Source organism: Dermacentor variabilis, chromosome 11 (genome assembly GCF_050947875.1).
Source record: "Dermacentor variabilis isolate Ectoservices chromosome 11, ASM5094787v1, whole genome shotgun sequence".
Classification (NCBI taxonomy): domain Eukaryota; kingdom Metazoa; phylum Arthropoda; class Arachnida; order Ixodida; family Ixodidae; genus Dermacentor; species Dermacentor variabilis.
In genome coordinates this window covers 49,160,537-49,175,415 of record NC_134578.1, presented here as the reverse complement: position 1 = coordinate 49,175,415, position 14,879 = coordinate 49,160,537, and the positions used below count along the sequence as shown (strand labels likewise).

At 45.5% G+C, this 14,879-nt stretch overlaps 1 protein-coding gene across 1 annotated transcript in view; it reads left to right on the top strand.

Moving 5' to 3' along the window:
• LOC142563250 (uncharacterized) overlaps positions 1 to 9,068 on the top strand; it is a 28,885-nt gene extending 19,817 nt beyond the window's left edge. The window contains exons 9-15 of the mRNA XM_075673802.1: positions 2,264 to 2,350; positions 3,667 to 3,735; positions 5,465 to 5,554; positions 7,118 to 7,251; positions 7,859 to 7,912; positions 8,418 to 8,453; positions 9,047 to 9,068. Coding sequence (XP_075529917.1) covers positions 2,264 to 2,350; positions 3,667 to 3,735; positions 5,465 to 5,554; positions 7,118 to 7,251; positions 7,859 to 7,912; positions 8,418 to 8,453; positions 9,047 to 9,068 — 492 coding nt within the window. The remainder of the gene's footprint in view (positions 1 to 2,263; positions 2,351 to 3,666; positions 3,736 to 5,464; positions 5,555 to 7,117; positions 7,252 to 7,858; positions 7,913 to 8,417; positions 8,454 to 9,046) is intronic.
• The last annotated feature ends 5,811 nt before the right edge of the window (positions 9,069 to 14,879 follow it).

The following is a 14,879-nucleotide window of genomic DNA, read 5'->3' as shown; positions in this document are numbered from 1 at the left end:
CCCCTTCTATACTCCACAGTCCAGCGGCCGCTATGATCAGAGACGCGTGAATGTTGCGGAATGGTTTCCAAGGGAAGGGAAGCGCAGTCGAGGACAGCAGGAAATTAGGCGGGGTGGTAGAATTAGGAAATTTTCAGGCGCAAATTGGAATCAGCTAGCGCAAGACAATGGCACTTGGAGATCGCCGGGAGAGGCTTTCGTCCCGCAGTGGACATAAAAACAGGCTAATGATGATGGTGATCGTGATGGTTTACACATAGTCCCGCTGTCGTTTCTTATCCTTCCTGTCCATGTCCCTGCATTTGCTTTCTTCGGAGGCGTCCTTGCCACTAAATCCCTCGCCATTATGAAGGAGCTTTTTGTGCCTCAGGTGTGAAATAAAATCAGTTGGTCCATTTCAGCCTTTGCAGGTACAACTCGACAGCAGCGAACCAGCGCCTAAAAGATGGTGCAGACGAGAAGGTGCCATGTGCAGGAGGTCAATAGCCGCGTTTACATAGATGCGACAGTCGCCATGGAGTCGACTGTCGCATTTATGTGGCTGCCGCTCTATTTTCGAAGGAGGGAGGGATAAATGGCAAACGCTTCGTGCTTCTTTGGAGAAGCCTGTCCTTTCATATTGGACCTGTCAAGAAGCAGAGTTATGTATATTGTTACGTGTGAGAAGACACAGACAAGAGAAAGCATAACTGCGAGTCGGCCTAGTTGGAACAGATTAATCTCTTTAAAAAATTTTGTGCGCGAACAAACAGGGACACCCGCCGTGGTTGCTCAGTGGCTATGGTGTTAGGCTGCTGAGCACGAGGTCGCGGGAACGAATCCCGGCCACGGCGGCCGCATTTCGATGGGGGCGAAATGCGAAAACACCCGTGTACTTAGATTTAGATGCACGTTAAAGAACCCCAGGTGGTCGAAATTTCCGGAGTCCCCCACTACGGCGTGCCTCATAATCAGACAGTGGTTTTGCCACGTAAAACCCCATAATTATTAACAAACGGGGACGAAGAAGAGGAGCAACACAAGGACGAGCGCTTCGTCCTTGTGCTCGTCCTTGTGTTGCTCCTCTTCCTCGTCCCTGTTTGTTTGCGCACAAAAAGTTTTTTTCACATAAGATATACACGATATTTACACTGGAGCCAGACCACCAGGAAGACACTCGCTCGCGCAAAGAGCCCAGACACTTCATCGTATTTCTTGCGGCAGGCTCGTCTCTTGAGCATCTGTCGATGGTATCATAATATACATATGGGCAGACATCACCCTATCACACCGAACACTGGCTGTCACAGCACTGGCGTCTCAACAGCGCTGACGAACGTTTCTGTTGCCTCTCCCTTCAACGCGTTTCGGAGACTTCAGATTACACTACCGCCAGCACTGTAGACGCACGGAAAGAGGGCGTACCTGCAGCCAACAGCCACGTTGGCTCGCCCGAACTTTGCACCAGCCGCAGAGTAGCTGCAAGGTAGTGCGTGGGTGGCGTACGCGCTCAGCCGCGCGGACAACCGTGCGAATCCACGGCCGGGCTAGCGGTGGAGACGTACGCTCACCTGACCCGTCACACCGCAACGCGCGCGCTTGATGACGATACCGCACAATCGCCACGACACCGCAAGATCGGAAATGCAGAATACATCATAAGTTCCTGGCCAACAATATGCGCATGATATATCTAGCCCTAGGATATTTTAGAACGACAGAAAGCTGAGCTAGTTTGTAAGGATTCATAATGCAAAGAAGGGGTAAGGCGTGCAGACACGCACGCAAGAGAAGTGAAAGAAATGAGAGAAGGAGAGAAGTGGTAACAACGGCGTTCGTGTTGTCCACTCGTGTCCGTATCCGCACGTCTTACCCCTTCTTTGCATTATTAGCCCTAGGATATGCTGCGAGTTCGTTTCTCACTGGCGGCAAGTTGTAACTTTCCTTTTTCTTCCCCTATCCATCGTTTCCCTCTTTGCTTATTAAGATTATAGTTTAATTAAGGTAAGGGCTCTTAATTCCTCCAGGCTTGTCTTGGAGCATGTCTTGGAGGAATTAAGCAAATTAGGCAAGCATCTCTGCTTGCTTCATATATTTCATTCCTTCTAATACACGACGAAAAGGTTCTCTCTTACGTGGATCGAAGAGTCGTTTTGTGTTGCCGCTGAATTTACGAGTTCGTTAGCCCATCCGGCGTCTATTGCAACCTCAACCGAGCGCCGGCGCATCGTCTCATACGCTTCTCGCTAATTTCGATTTTTTTTTTTTTTTACATTGCCGGAAGAGTGTGTCCGCAAGGTGGAAGGAAGGTTTCGCGGCACTCGGGAGTGATGCTGCGTATCGTAATGCACTACAAGCCTCGATGAACAAGGTGAGTTGGCCGCGTCGTTCTCATGTGAACTTTGTCTACGCGAGGATAAACGGTTAAAAATAAAAGAAGTAACACGCTAAGTACCACGCAGGAAAAGGGCAGCAGACATGAACATAATGTGAGGTAGTTCAGTCAGTCCAGAATTTGTTGAATTCCTTTACTGAAATGTCCAGCAGCTTCAGGACTAAAGGCCTGCCAGTATTTGTGCTGGAGTCCTGAACTACTTTGAAGCGCTCGGCATCATGTGATACCAAAAGAACGAAAGAAAAGAATAAAGAAGAAAAGTAAGTTGGGCATCGTTTCAGGAAAATGTACAGAAGCTAGAACAATGTGCATAGTAAATGTTCGCTGAACAAACGTTGCATGAAAATGAATGGTCACATGAATGAATACGTGCAACCTGTTAAATACACCTGGTATAGCGACCTTGAGGTCTATGTTATCTCTTGTGATAAAGCGTGGGAAAAAAAAGAAAAAGTTCCTAGATACTGGATATAGTGACCTATAAACTTAAAGGTTTACTGACTAGACATTTCCGTCTTTTCATTGTTTGCTCCATATGGAGGCCCTCGACCTCAACGCGATTGAAGATTACAGAAAGGTCATTTCAGAGAGGCCCACATAATATTGCTATAAAAGCTACCCTCCAGGTACGCAGCTGTAAAAAGCTATAAAGCCTTAACATGACGTCTCAAAGCGCGAGCTTCGTGAGGGCAGAACACGAGAAAACGGCCCTTTGAGCGCGCGCAAGGTGTCTCAAATAGCTAGTCGGCTTTGGCACAAGAGTCTAGTGTGCGTGCGATCGTGGCCTATAATGGTTACAGCGTTGCAGCGCTGTGCTGGAAGGCATGCAGAGGTCCAATTACAGTGTCAGTCTTGCATTTTATTTTTTTTATTACAGAGGTTCAAAGCGTGACGAGACAGGAAACACCTATTTGTTTACCTACCACGTAATATACCCAGAATGTGGGCAAAGAATGCCTAGCAATAATGAAAAACCATGGAAAGCGATACCAAACTGGTTCGAAGAAAAAGCTATTGCAGTAAATTATTTACAGCGTTCAGAGATGAGCCGGTACTTCTTTCTAAAGTTTCGAAACTCAGGGCCTTCATTAAAGGGCCAAGAATAAAAAGTCAAAATAAAAAAATAAAATAGCATAAAAAGAATGAAATAAGAGAGTCGAATGTGATTCTAGTATAGTTTTTGGGTTATAGCGGCGTAGAGTGTTTATATATGGAGGAGTAAGGGAAGTCGGCGGTTACTTATGGTTCATTCGACATGAACATGTTTCCTTCGCTTTTTCTCACGTTTGCAGGAGTACCTCGAGTATACGAATGAAAGCGTTCGCGCGCCTTTGAGCCAACTCGACCTCACGAGGAAAGCGGTAAGCTCTTCATTTGATTTTTATTTCTTTTTTTTTCTATTTATTTGTTTTAGCACACCGCCACCGCCTGATCGTTAACCGTGCCGTCTCCACCACCAGCCAGTTATGTACGCGTTACGCATGCGCAGTCGCTGCTTGACCATGTTGGTAGCTAGGCTCCAGGTACAGGCCTAGCTACCAACAGTAAAGGGGTAGCGATTCACTAATATTCTCTACGGTCAATGGTACTCCATTGCTGGACACTGACCACCGAGAGCGAGGACGCCTTCGCTTTGATGTGTGTGTGTGCGTGTGCGTGCGTGTGTGTATGTGTGCGTGTGGGCGTGTGGGCGTGTGTGCGTGCGTGTGCGTGCGTGCGTGCGTGCGTGCGTGTGTGTGTGTGTGTGTGTGTGTGTGTGTGTGTGTGTGTGTGTGTGTGTGTGTGTTTGTGTGTGTGTGTGTGTGTGTGTGTGTGTGTGTGTGTGTGTGTGTGTGTGTGTGTGTGTGTGTGTGTGTGTTTGTGTGTGTGTGTGTGTGTGTGTGTGTGTGTTACGTTTCTGCGACACACAATCAGTACTGGTCTCTTTGTTAGCCTAGTTGTTATTTGCTGAAATGCGAAGTTGCTGATTAGAAGACACACAGAGAAAAAGAGACTCATTGACAACCCACATTTGAAGTGCTCCACTGAGTCGTCGATGTGTTTACCTTGTGCGCTCTTTTTGCGGGAAATGTGTATTTATTAGCACTTGAAAATTGCTATCGTTGTGCGTGTGAAACAGAGTGTCACGCTGACACAGCATAATATTGCACTGCCAGCCTCGCATTACATCACTGAAACACTTTCCCGTTGCAGCGGTAGATAACTTAGCCAGCAGGTGTTTCGGAATGAAATTGCGCATATATTTGGATACACAATACGGATACGTATAAAATAATAGGCGTACATAGCTGAACTCATGCTGCTTTCGTTTTTTGTCCCTCATATATCACGCAACACAAAACTGTTTCTGACAAATTGTGGTTCAAGAAAGCGTCGCAAGATGGCGCACCAGCGATTCTACGGAAAGCCTGTATCACCGTTGTTCCGGTATTCCACCGATTGTAGTATGCTTAGGTACTGGCTATAACTATATGATAGTCTATGAACTCACGACGGAGACAAGGGGCAACAAGCCCCATTCCATAATAGCAGATCAGAGAATCGCAGGCATTCATTGTCCTCCTTATGTCGGGCACCAATGTCAACTTCAAAATGAATGAATCGCTGGCATATCCGAAGCGTGACCAAAATTTGGGAGGACTTGTCTGCTTCTTGAAGGTATCTTTCGTTTACATCTTCTAGCGCTAGCGTCAGGAAACAACTTGGGCAAGGACGGACACAAAGCAACAAGAATGAACAGGTGAAGCACAAACTGCCAACTTGCGTGTATTCGAAAACTCACAGCGGAAGAAAACAATCTTCTCTGCTTCACCTGTTCAGTTTCGTTCTTTGCGTTCGTCTTTGTCCGAGTTGCTTCCACACGCTAGCGCAAAAAATATGGAGCTTCACTAACTAGCCCAAATTCAAGCTCTGCGTAACTTTAGGTGCGAGACATTCGATATTCCGATTCCTTGACCCTGGCTCTGTAGTAATTTCGTCTGACTCGCCCACTCCCCGTTTTGAAACACGCCTGCAGCGGTTCTTTATTATCGAAGGTGTGTGTCTCTCTCTTCCTTTCTCTCTCTCTCTCTCTCTCTCTCTCTCGTACAGGTGTTCACGAGTGTCGGAGACTGCAAGCCCCTCCGGGACTTCTACGTGCAATGCCTCCACGTCTTCTGTGACGGTACCTTACAATGCATGGTGAGGGGCTCGTAGTGCAACAAATATGCGAGAGCTTTAACCCAAGGTGTACAGCTGGCAGTAAATTCTCCTTATAACGAAGTCATGTGGTTAGAAAAATTTACGTTGTTATAAACAGTGTTTCGATAAAACTGGAGCAGCTGCAATGGAATCGCAGTAATGTGGTATTCTCACTCCAATGGTAGCACGTCTACTGAAATAATGCCGCTCCAGATCATGGCTAAATTCTGCGGACGCCCGTGAACTGTTGCGAGGTATGCGGTCCCATCCCCTGATGGATTCAGTCTATGAAGAAACTGTCGCCACTTACGTGACCTTCGGAGAGCTCACCGTGTCGGCCAGTTGTACGAGGAAACAGGTCGTCGTGTGGGCTGCACCCGAGCGATCCCGCACAGATTTGCCGCTTCGTAATTTGTATTGAGCACCGTATGGTGTCACTGGACTTCGAATAATTCTAAGACGCCTGCACTGCGGTCAGGGCCTACGATAGCTTCTAGCAAACCGATACTTCGAACAGAGCGATTTCGCTACAACGAAGTTTTTACTGCATGTGTAAAGTCTCGGTGTTAGGAGTTTCCCTGCGCCTCGTAAAAAAATATTCCTATGATCATATATCTTCGTATGCCGCATAACAAGTGAAAGTTAAGACATATACTTGTATAAGTATTTGCAGTGATTATTTTCTATTTGAACAGATTATTGTGTAACGCGTAAAACTCGTGCTCGTTCCTTATCACACACCGATGGCGCTCACTGCACGTAAGGATAGGCCGGCAAAGTTGGGCACACCGGCCGCGAATTTCTTTAATGTATGTTCAAGAAAGGCCCGCTATCTGCATTATGCTCCTCCCAGCGCCCACACACCTCGTACTGTAAAACAATCGAGCTAAACGTGACCCTGACAGCATATCCCAGCATACCTCTATACCGCTTGACGTTGACAATGATAATCCGACGGTTTCAGTCGAATTTCTCAATAGGGGGTATTATTGGTTACTGCAGCTATTAACATTACTAAATATATTTCTCTTCCACTTTTTGCGCTCTTATTCCACTCCTGTGTAGGTTGACCCACCGTGGTTGCTCAGTGGCCATGTGGTCGGGCTGATGACGATGAGCGGGGTCGAATCCCGGCCACGGCAGCCGCATTTCGGTGGGGGCGAAATGCGAAAACACCCGTGTACTTAGATTTAGGTTCACGTTAAAGAACCCCAGGTGGTCCAAATTTCCGGAGGCCCCCACAACGGCGCGCCTCATAATCAGATCGTGGTTTTGACATGTAAAACCCCATAATTATATATGTTTTATTTCTTGTATAGGTGTAACGGGATGGAGGGGGGGCAGTGTAAAGAAAGAAAGAAAGAAAGAAAGAAAGAAAGAAAGAAAGAAAGAAAGAAAGAAAGAAAGAAAGAAAGAAAGAAAGAAAGAAAGAAAGAAAGAAAGAAATAGCGATGCAGCTGCTCCTTCACGAACAGCTGTCACGTACACCGAATCTATGTCGGCCATGTCTTCTAAAAAAATTTGAGACGAGTCTTTCATTGGTTCAAATCTATTTCCTACCAGAACGGCATCTGGTTCGCGGTGTGGATGGTGTGCGGGATGTTCACCACCCAGATCGCCGTAGGCTTGAAGCTCTCCAAGTACCTGATGAAGATGGACGACTACCTCTACGAAGGCGTCGAAGTCGAGGAGTCCGTGTGAGTTCAAATTTCGGAACATGTTTTTTTTTTTTTAATCGTTATTATAGAGCAATAGGCGACTTGCAAAGTAGTTCACGCCCCCCTTAATTGCAGTTGCAGAACTACTCTCAAGAGTATATTGTCGGAACACGAGGCCTCTCTCCGTTGCTGTTATAGCTGCCCAAAAGAAGGGCTCTTTTGCTGCTTTACCTGGTTTTCCAGCGCCTTTCCTTTTTCCTCCTTTCTTTTTTTTCTTTTTGTCCTGCGTCAGATAATGTTGCGTACTGGAGCCCTGCATCATGTTGACGCAAAAATATCCTGTACTGTTGCTCCGTCACTTTCTGTGTTGCGATATTTACTCCAGAGTCCAGTCATAGCGCCCGCTGAGCTATAACAGAAAAAAACAATTAACAGAAAGAACTAACTAAAGAAGCCTGAATACAAGGATAAGAAAGTGTCCATGTGAAGCCCAGGTCCGGAAGAAACAGCTCTTCATATAAGAAGCTGCCTTGGTACGATAATTGTATTCCAGTCTGCAAACACCGCGCTAAAAAACAACGAGCCGCACTTCGAACATGCGATGTGAAGCGCTAACGTTGCCGCTATTTCAATTTTCATATATCAGGGAAAGTCCAGCGGACGACAAGTCGACGGGGTTCAGCGTGAGCTACGCGCCAAGGTGAGCAATGCGTCTCCATATGCAGGGCTTAGTCACAATACACCTGCAGCGGTCATTGCGGAAACCTTTCGTTAAGGTTATTCAATATGCGACACGAAGCAGATTGCTTAGTGGGTGGTTTCTTCAAAACGCAGTGCTCCTAATTGGGCGCGTTGACAAGCCGCCTGCATAGGCTGCTTACCCGAATTTCTTTTTTTTTTTCTATTATTTCTGTCACGTGGACGTTCTCAATTCCGGTTTACACCGAACGACGTGGATGTTTCGCATTCCAGTGCCGCATGTTTAATTTCAACAGTCGACGTAAGGACTTGCCGGGGACCTAGTTGGTACTGCAGAAATTTCGTTGTGAAACTTACTTGTTCAGGGTTTAAGCAACATTGAATGGAGTTCTTATATTCGGCTTCATCCGGAATGACTCTGCTTTGTCATCTTTTATGCGAGTTTTTTTTTTTTCGCCTGACACCGCCGATCACAAGTTGTGCTTCTCTGTTTTCTGCTTTTACAGCGGCTTTAAAGCGCCGACTGGCCAGTACAAATGGAGGTTAGTTACATTGTTTCGTTCCGTAAACGATATTGTGGGATATCTTGTCAAAATTTCATTTATAGCGTTTAGTCTAGATGGCGAAGCTAAGCCACATACAGCAACTCCATCTCCAAGCATCAGTTATCCGAGTTCTATGTACATTAATTTTCTCACGTTCGTATTGCATACCGCCCTTAACTTATGTTTGCGCAAACTTGCCATAGTCGCTGAATGTTCCGTATGATATGTCCGAGAATAGGTTTCGTCCAAGTTTATTACTACTACTGTTACTGTTATATCTGCTACCGAAAGTCTTGCTGAGATCATTAGACATACCCAAGAGAATTCGGTATCAAATCTGAAAATACTTTCGACACGAAATCCAGGTTGCATATTGAACAATATTTCATATCTTTTTTTTTCATAGAAAAAGCAGATGCGCGTATGTGGTATTTACATATTAGAGGAAAGGTAATATTTCAATCGACAGATAGTTCCCGGACTGTTCCTTTGTGCAACTTTGCCAGTTTTATTTCTGGCTCATATAGTTTGCGGCATAATCACACGTACGTTCTTCTAAGACTGCACTTGTGATTTTCTTTTCTTAACAGGCGGCCTGTTAAGGATCCGTAAGTGCAGCCTACACCGTTCCTCTAGTCTCTAGCGTTTCTTTGCCACCGTGTCTTACTGGAAATCGTTAAAGATGGAGCAGCTGAATTGCAGACACATTAGTTGGACAAATGAGAATCACTGCACTGAAAGTCTGTCACAAGGTTGATTGGCATCGACGGCGGCCTGATAAATGTGTTTCCAATTCTTCTTTTTTTCAGGGAAGGAAAATTCCTGTAAGTTGGTGCCCTTATTTTTTCATCTTCCGTCTACTACCGGTCTCTATACGCATCCCTTTCTGGCGACAGAGACGTATTAACCAACGTTAACATAACATCGTATTAACGAACATTATTAACTAACATCGCGATACCAGCAGAGTTCTTCAGTCACGCCAGTCCCTGAACACCAGCTCAAATTCTTAACTTCACCCGGACATCATGACATGGGGATGCTACTGAATAATGAGGATGGTGTTTAATGGCATTCTCATTAAATCAGGATGACGTCATGTGGTCGCCTATGCAAAATACAAAAACCATATGTCACAATCTAGCACTCTGCCCATTTGCTTCACGTCGCAAAGTTGCCTATGCTCCCCCGCAGTTTTTTCCAATCGCTTTGTCCGGACTCTGAAACGCAAGACCCATAAGGGGAGCCTTGCAAGTGCCATGACCGAATAGCTCTGCTCACATCTAGCACACCCTATACGAGCGGGTCACGCGTGGTTGCGGGCACCTCGTAACAAATGAGTCTGCATTCTTTCTGTTGCCGTTTCAGGAAATTCGAGGAGAACCCGTACCACATGCCGTAAGAAAAGTTATTGTATTCTACGTACGGTGCATGGAGACTATTTTTTTACGGAAGCGTTGTGGGAGGTTAACGCAGGCGCTTTCTCGCTGCAAGATCAGTGCATGCGGTTGAATTGTGAGCACGAAAAAGAGAGAGATGAAAGTTTTATAGATACGCTGGAGACAACGCTTTAAAAAGAGGGAAGCGCTACTGCATGAGCCACTTTTTAACAGAACTAAATCATATAGCAAATCGACTCTGGAACAACCGTCGCTGCGCGCAAGCGACATTTCGGGATGATACTGGCAGTTCTCGGCATGGGTTAACTTCCGACAAGCCTGGCAAGAGCCTTTCTTAGCGGGCCCTTGAACTGTCCTCACTTTAGCCTAATGAAGATTCTATGGGTTCACATGGATGACAATAAATTGTTCGCTAACGAACTACGTACTGGTTGCGGATAAAGTCCAAAAAAAGGAAACCTTATCTCCAGCCGGAACTAGTCCCTGTGATCGCGGGTGCGAACTACACTTAGGAAAGCAGTTTCTATTTTAAAAGGACCCTGAACAGAAAAAGCATTTCGGTCTGTCTTAATAAGGCACCCTTCTAGAATACTTAAGAAAGTCACTTCGGCCGCGAGGTTCGTCAAGCCGGAAATGACGCAATAACAAAAAGTGAGTGGTGGCGCCGCCAATTGCAAGTTCCCGCACTTGCCCGCTGCGACGTCATGGAGTTTAAAGGCGTCTGCTAGGGCCTACGTAATATGTTGTAAAAACGGACTGCATTCTATCCTGAAAAAAAAAAGCAAAAGATTGGTCATAACAAGTTTCACAAAGGTTTACTCCGCCGCAATGGCCCAAATACAAAAAGTACGTTGATATCCGTGACGTCACAGTCTGACGTACCGGTGTATTGTGGTTTCCTTAACAAGTTACATGATGGTTTACTCAGCTGCAACAGCCCAAATACGAAAAGTACTTTGAAATCCGTGACGTCGCAGTCTGACGTATCAGTCCTGTTGCTCATTCTGCGCGAATTTTTTCTTTAAAAAGCGCGGTACTTTGTCATTCGTTTTCTCTTCTAGTAATCGACGTATTACCAAAAATTTAGCGAAAATAGAGTTTTGAAAGAACACTGCATTGCGCTAAGGTGATTTAGTGTATCGCTTTCTGTTAGTTGTACATAGGCTGCTGTGGAGTGATTGATGTATACAGTACTTCAGCTGCTCCGGTACGATACGCTGAATGGGGACTATAGCCCAGAAGTTACGATACTATACGATACTGTTAACCTTAGCAAAGCAGCAGGTTCTAGCCTGATTTGACATGGTTCTGAATTTTCCCTGTCAAGTTTACTGCTGCTCTCAGTATTCTATTTGTTACGGATCAGCATTGACAGGCACAATCACACGCCGAGACAAACGTCACAGGCGTCTATGTGCCTTCTGTGTGATTGTGCCTTCGCGCTACGATATGTCGTTGAATAAACACCAACTAGCACAACAGCAAGTCCTCCTGCAGTATTAGCAGGGTACAGCAAAGTTTGAACTGTCCTTGCGTTGCGGTGAAAACGTGTTACGTTACGCATCAGTTAAGGTACTATGGGGGATGCCGGCAATATATGTTGACTTTTTCTTCTTACAGAAAAGAATTGGAAGGATCCGTAACGTAAGAACCTACACGCTGTTGTATTTTGCGTATAGGCTTGGCAATCAAAAAGACGTAAAATATATTTAGCTTAACGTAATATAACACGGCAAGAACATTTGGTTCTCACATTGACGAAAACATCGACTGTTAATGGGCATTAGGGCGATCCTTTCATCAGACCTTTTGATACATATAGTCATCATATTCTCATCATAATATTATATTATTCACATTGTTATAGCGTAATATACGGTATATTTTATTCTATTTATTTGGTTTGTGCGAGCCTAGTTCCTGCGGGGGGACGCGTAAAATTGCCCTGTGCGTAAAAATGCAGAAGTAAATAAGTTAATAAAAAGCAATAAAGAATAAAAAACGTAACATCTAAATTGAAACTACAGGTGACTACAGTGAGCTGCTTATATAGTCCTGTAATTGTTTACAACATTGCAATTAACGCTGGTACGGATATGGGTCGCTGCATCATCTGGCAGTAAAATTAAGGTTTGTTTTTTTGCATAAAGTGCCCGAGAAGAGCGATTCCTGTGAAATCTTCACCATCAGCTAAATACTTGTAAATCCTTGTGGACGTCTTCGGAGGTACACTTTGAGCTGACGCTGTCTGTATGCATTTCCTTATAAGAATTTACGTACTTGTACTGAAGCTAATACACTTAAACGAAATTTCGGACGCCGCGATATGCCAAGTTTCAAAAAGTGTACGTTAGAGCAAAGTCCGTGCACTATTTTAATCATTAAATACAAATGAACGCGTCACAAAAAGCGCGCAAGAAATTGTCGTTTTTTATACAAAAACTGAAAGAACGCCGCCATTACTGCTGCCCGGAAATGATGCAGAGCCCGGATCTTTGAGAACTAGCGCGGCATGCTGAGAATCTCGGAGGCCATCTTCTGAGATTCGAATCACATTCACTGACCGCGAGGGGTCCATGACGTCTGCTTAGCTTAGGCGCTATCCAAAGGATGCCAGTAATAAATTTAGACAACTGCCATCCCTGCAACTTTGCCCACGTTCAGTATCAAACATCAAGGTTGTTGAGTTATACGGGAGATTTTGCGGCATCATTATGAATGTTAAAGGATGCATTGTAACACTAACGCAATACGCAACGAATGTCGTCGCCTTTGACGCATGTCGATAATACAATAATCACTCATCTAATCAACTATATCCCCTATTTTTTTCAGGGGTTTTGACAGCAACGAGTCGGGACTTGACCTGAGAAGATGGAATGTGGACAGGAAGAAGGAGTTCGTGATCGAGTCCATGTGAGTTCTGAACAGCTACTTAAAGTTGCTCGGAATTTATTACAGCCAGCGTAAAACTTAACCGGAACGCGCAAGCCGACTTTCTGGCAGTTGCTAAGCAGAAAATGTCGGCAGGTGTTGTTACAACCATTAACCTCTTGAGGCCCCGTGTTCATCCCTGTGTATAGGCTTATCCTCTTCGTTAGTTTTTCAAGATTGAACCCTAAGTGATACTTAAGAAAAAATCCATTGGCACTTAACCTACTCCGACCCAAATGTTAAATTATTCAAGTGGCAAACTACGCTGATGTGTTTTGCATCTGAATGATAAAACACAGGCAAAAAATAAACAAATTCTTGTAGTGCCTATGGCAGCCTATCGAGCTCTTTTCCCCTCGTGAATTACCATCAAGGCGTTGGAGACAGCGTATGGTTCTTTGGACACTAGTTAATGTGCAATCACAACGGTGCGAAGCGTGGCCACGAATTCTTTGTTAGACCATTTTTGTGCCACCCAAGTCGGGCGACTTGTGTTGGACAGCATGCTCCAAAGGCACAGCAGGGAGGCCTAACCTTGCCGTAATGCTATGCGTGGACATTCCCGAAATCTCGGAAACAACCGCGTTTATTCGCTGCGCCAAGTGAAAAAAAGATAGAGGGCGCCTAAGCATAGTCTTTACGGGTGGAACGCGATAACACTCAAAGATGCCCGACTGCTTCTCACGGCTCCTGGAAACTGCAGCTTATATGTAACCGGAATGTATACCGGTAAATGCTGGCAGCGAACGCTGCGCAAGAAGGCGAGCGTCCTGGTAGAAACGCCGCCTCTAGCGTAGGTCGTGGTTGCGCGGAAGCGAGCGCCATCTGGACGGTGTTGTTGCAAGGAACCTGGCGCGCCACTCTATGAATGTTATAAACGCTGAAAAGAGTGTTTGTGCTTGAGTTTCCGCGCAACAGAGTGATAGATTTTCCGTATATTCAAATGACAGTCCAATGCTATCATGTCTGTAGGTTGTATGAAAGCCATACTTTACGATTTTCCAGATGTATTTTACTTTCAGAAATTGAATTAGTTCAATAATGTCTCTGCGCAACATGGAGGGCCTGCGTGATTCAGTATGCGTGGTTTGGAATTATTTTTCGCTCGCGAGACGGTCGACGCTGGGTTTTCTGCTACACAGGAACCTTAACGCTATCGCACTAAAATTGTGCAATTGCGAGTTGCTGGTACCGAAAGTTCTGCGATAAGTCCTTGAGCATGTTTATCTTCATTTCAAATATTCATTGCAAGGCGATATGATCACTGCAAAAAATTAATCAGAACCACAAGGATATGGTTATGACTAACAAAAATATGGCCCCTCAGTTTCCCCTGCCGAGTTGTCTCGACTCCGGCAGGTTTGATGCCATCAGGTTGCATACAAGGGCTTACCGGTCCATGCACTACGTGACGCCGTAAGTCGAAGGGATGCTCCACATCCGCCACCACGGCCGTGAGTGGCCCGTGCCGACTCTCTTCCGGTTAGTTGCTGTCATCATCATCATCATCATCATCAGCCTGGTTACGCCCACTGCAGGGCAAAGGCCTCTCCCATACTTCTCCAACAACCCCGGTCATGTACTAATTGTGTCCATGCCGTCCCTGCAAACTTCTTAATCTCATCCGCCCACCTAACTTTCTGCCGCCCCCTGCTACGCTTCCCTTGTCTTGGGATCCAGTCCGTAACCCTTAGCGACCATCGGTTATCTTCCCTCCTCATTACATGTCCTGCCCATGCCCATTTCTTTTTCTTGATTTCGACTAAGATGTCATTAACTCGCGTTTGTTCCCTCACCCAAGTTCCCTCACTCAGAGTTGCTGTACACACGCATAAATACCCAAGAGTGAGGGAACACCCGCCGCCGTAGCTCAATGGACAGAGCAACGTACGCGTAATGCTGTGAAAGTGCAGGTTCGACTTCCACCGGCGGCAAGCTTTGTTTTTTCGCCAATTCTCATTTCTCTGTAGCTTATCGTTTCTGCACTTAATTAAAAGCAAATACTTTCCCCTGTACGATATCCTTGGTTTCATTCATTGGCGGTTTCATATGGTTATTGAGGTATGCATGTGTGTGTATGTATGCATGT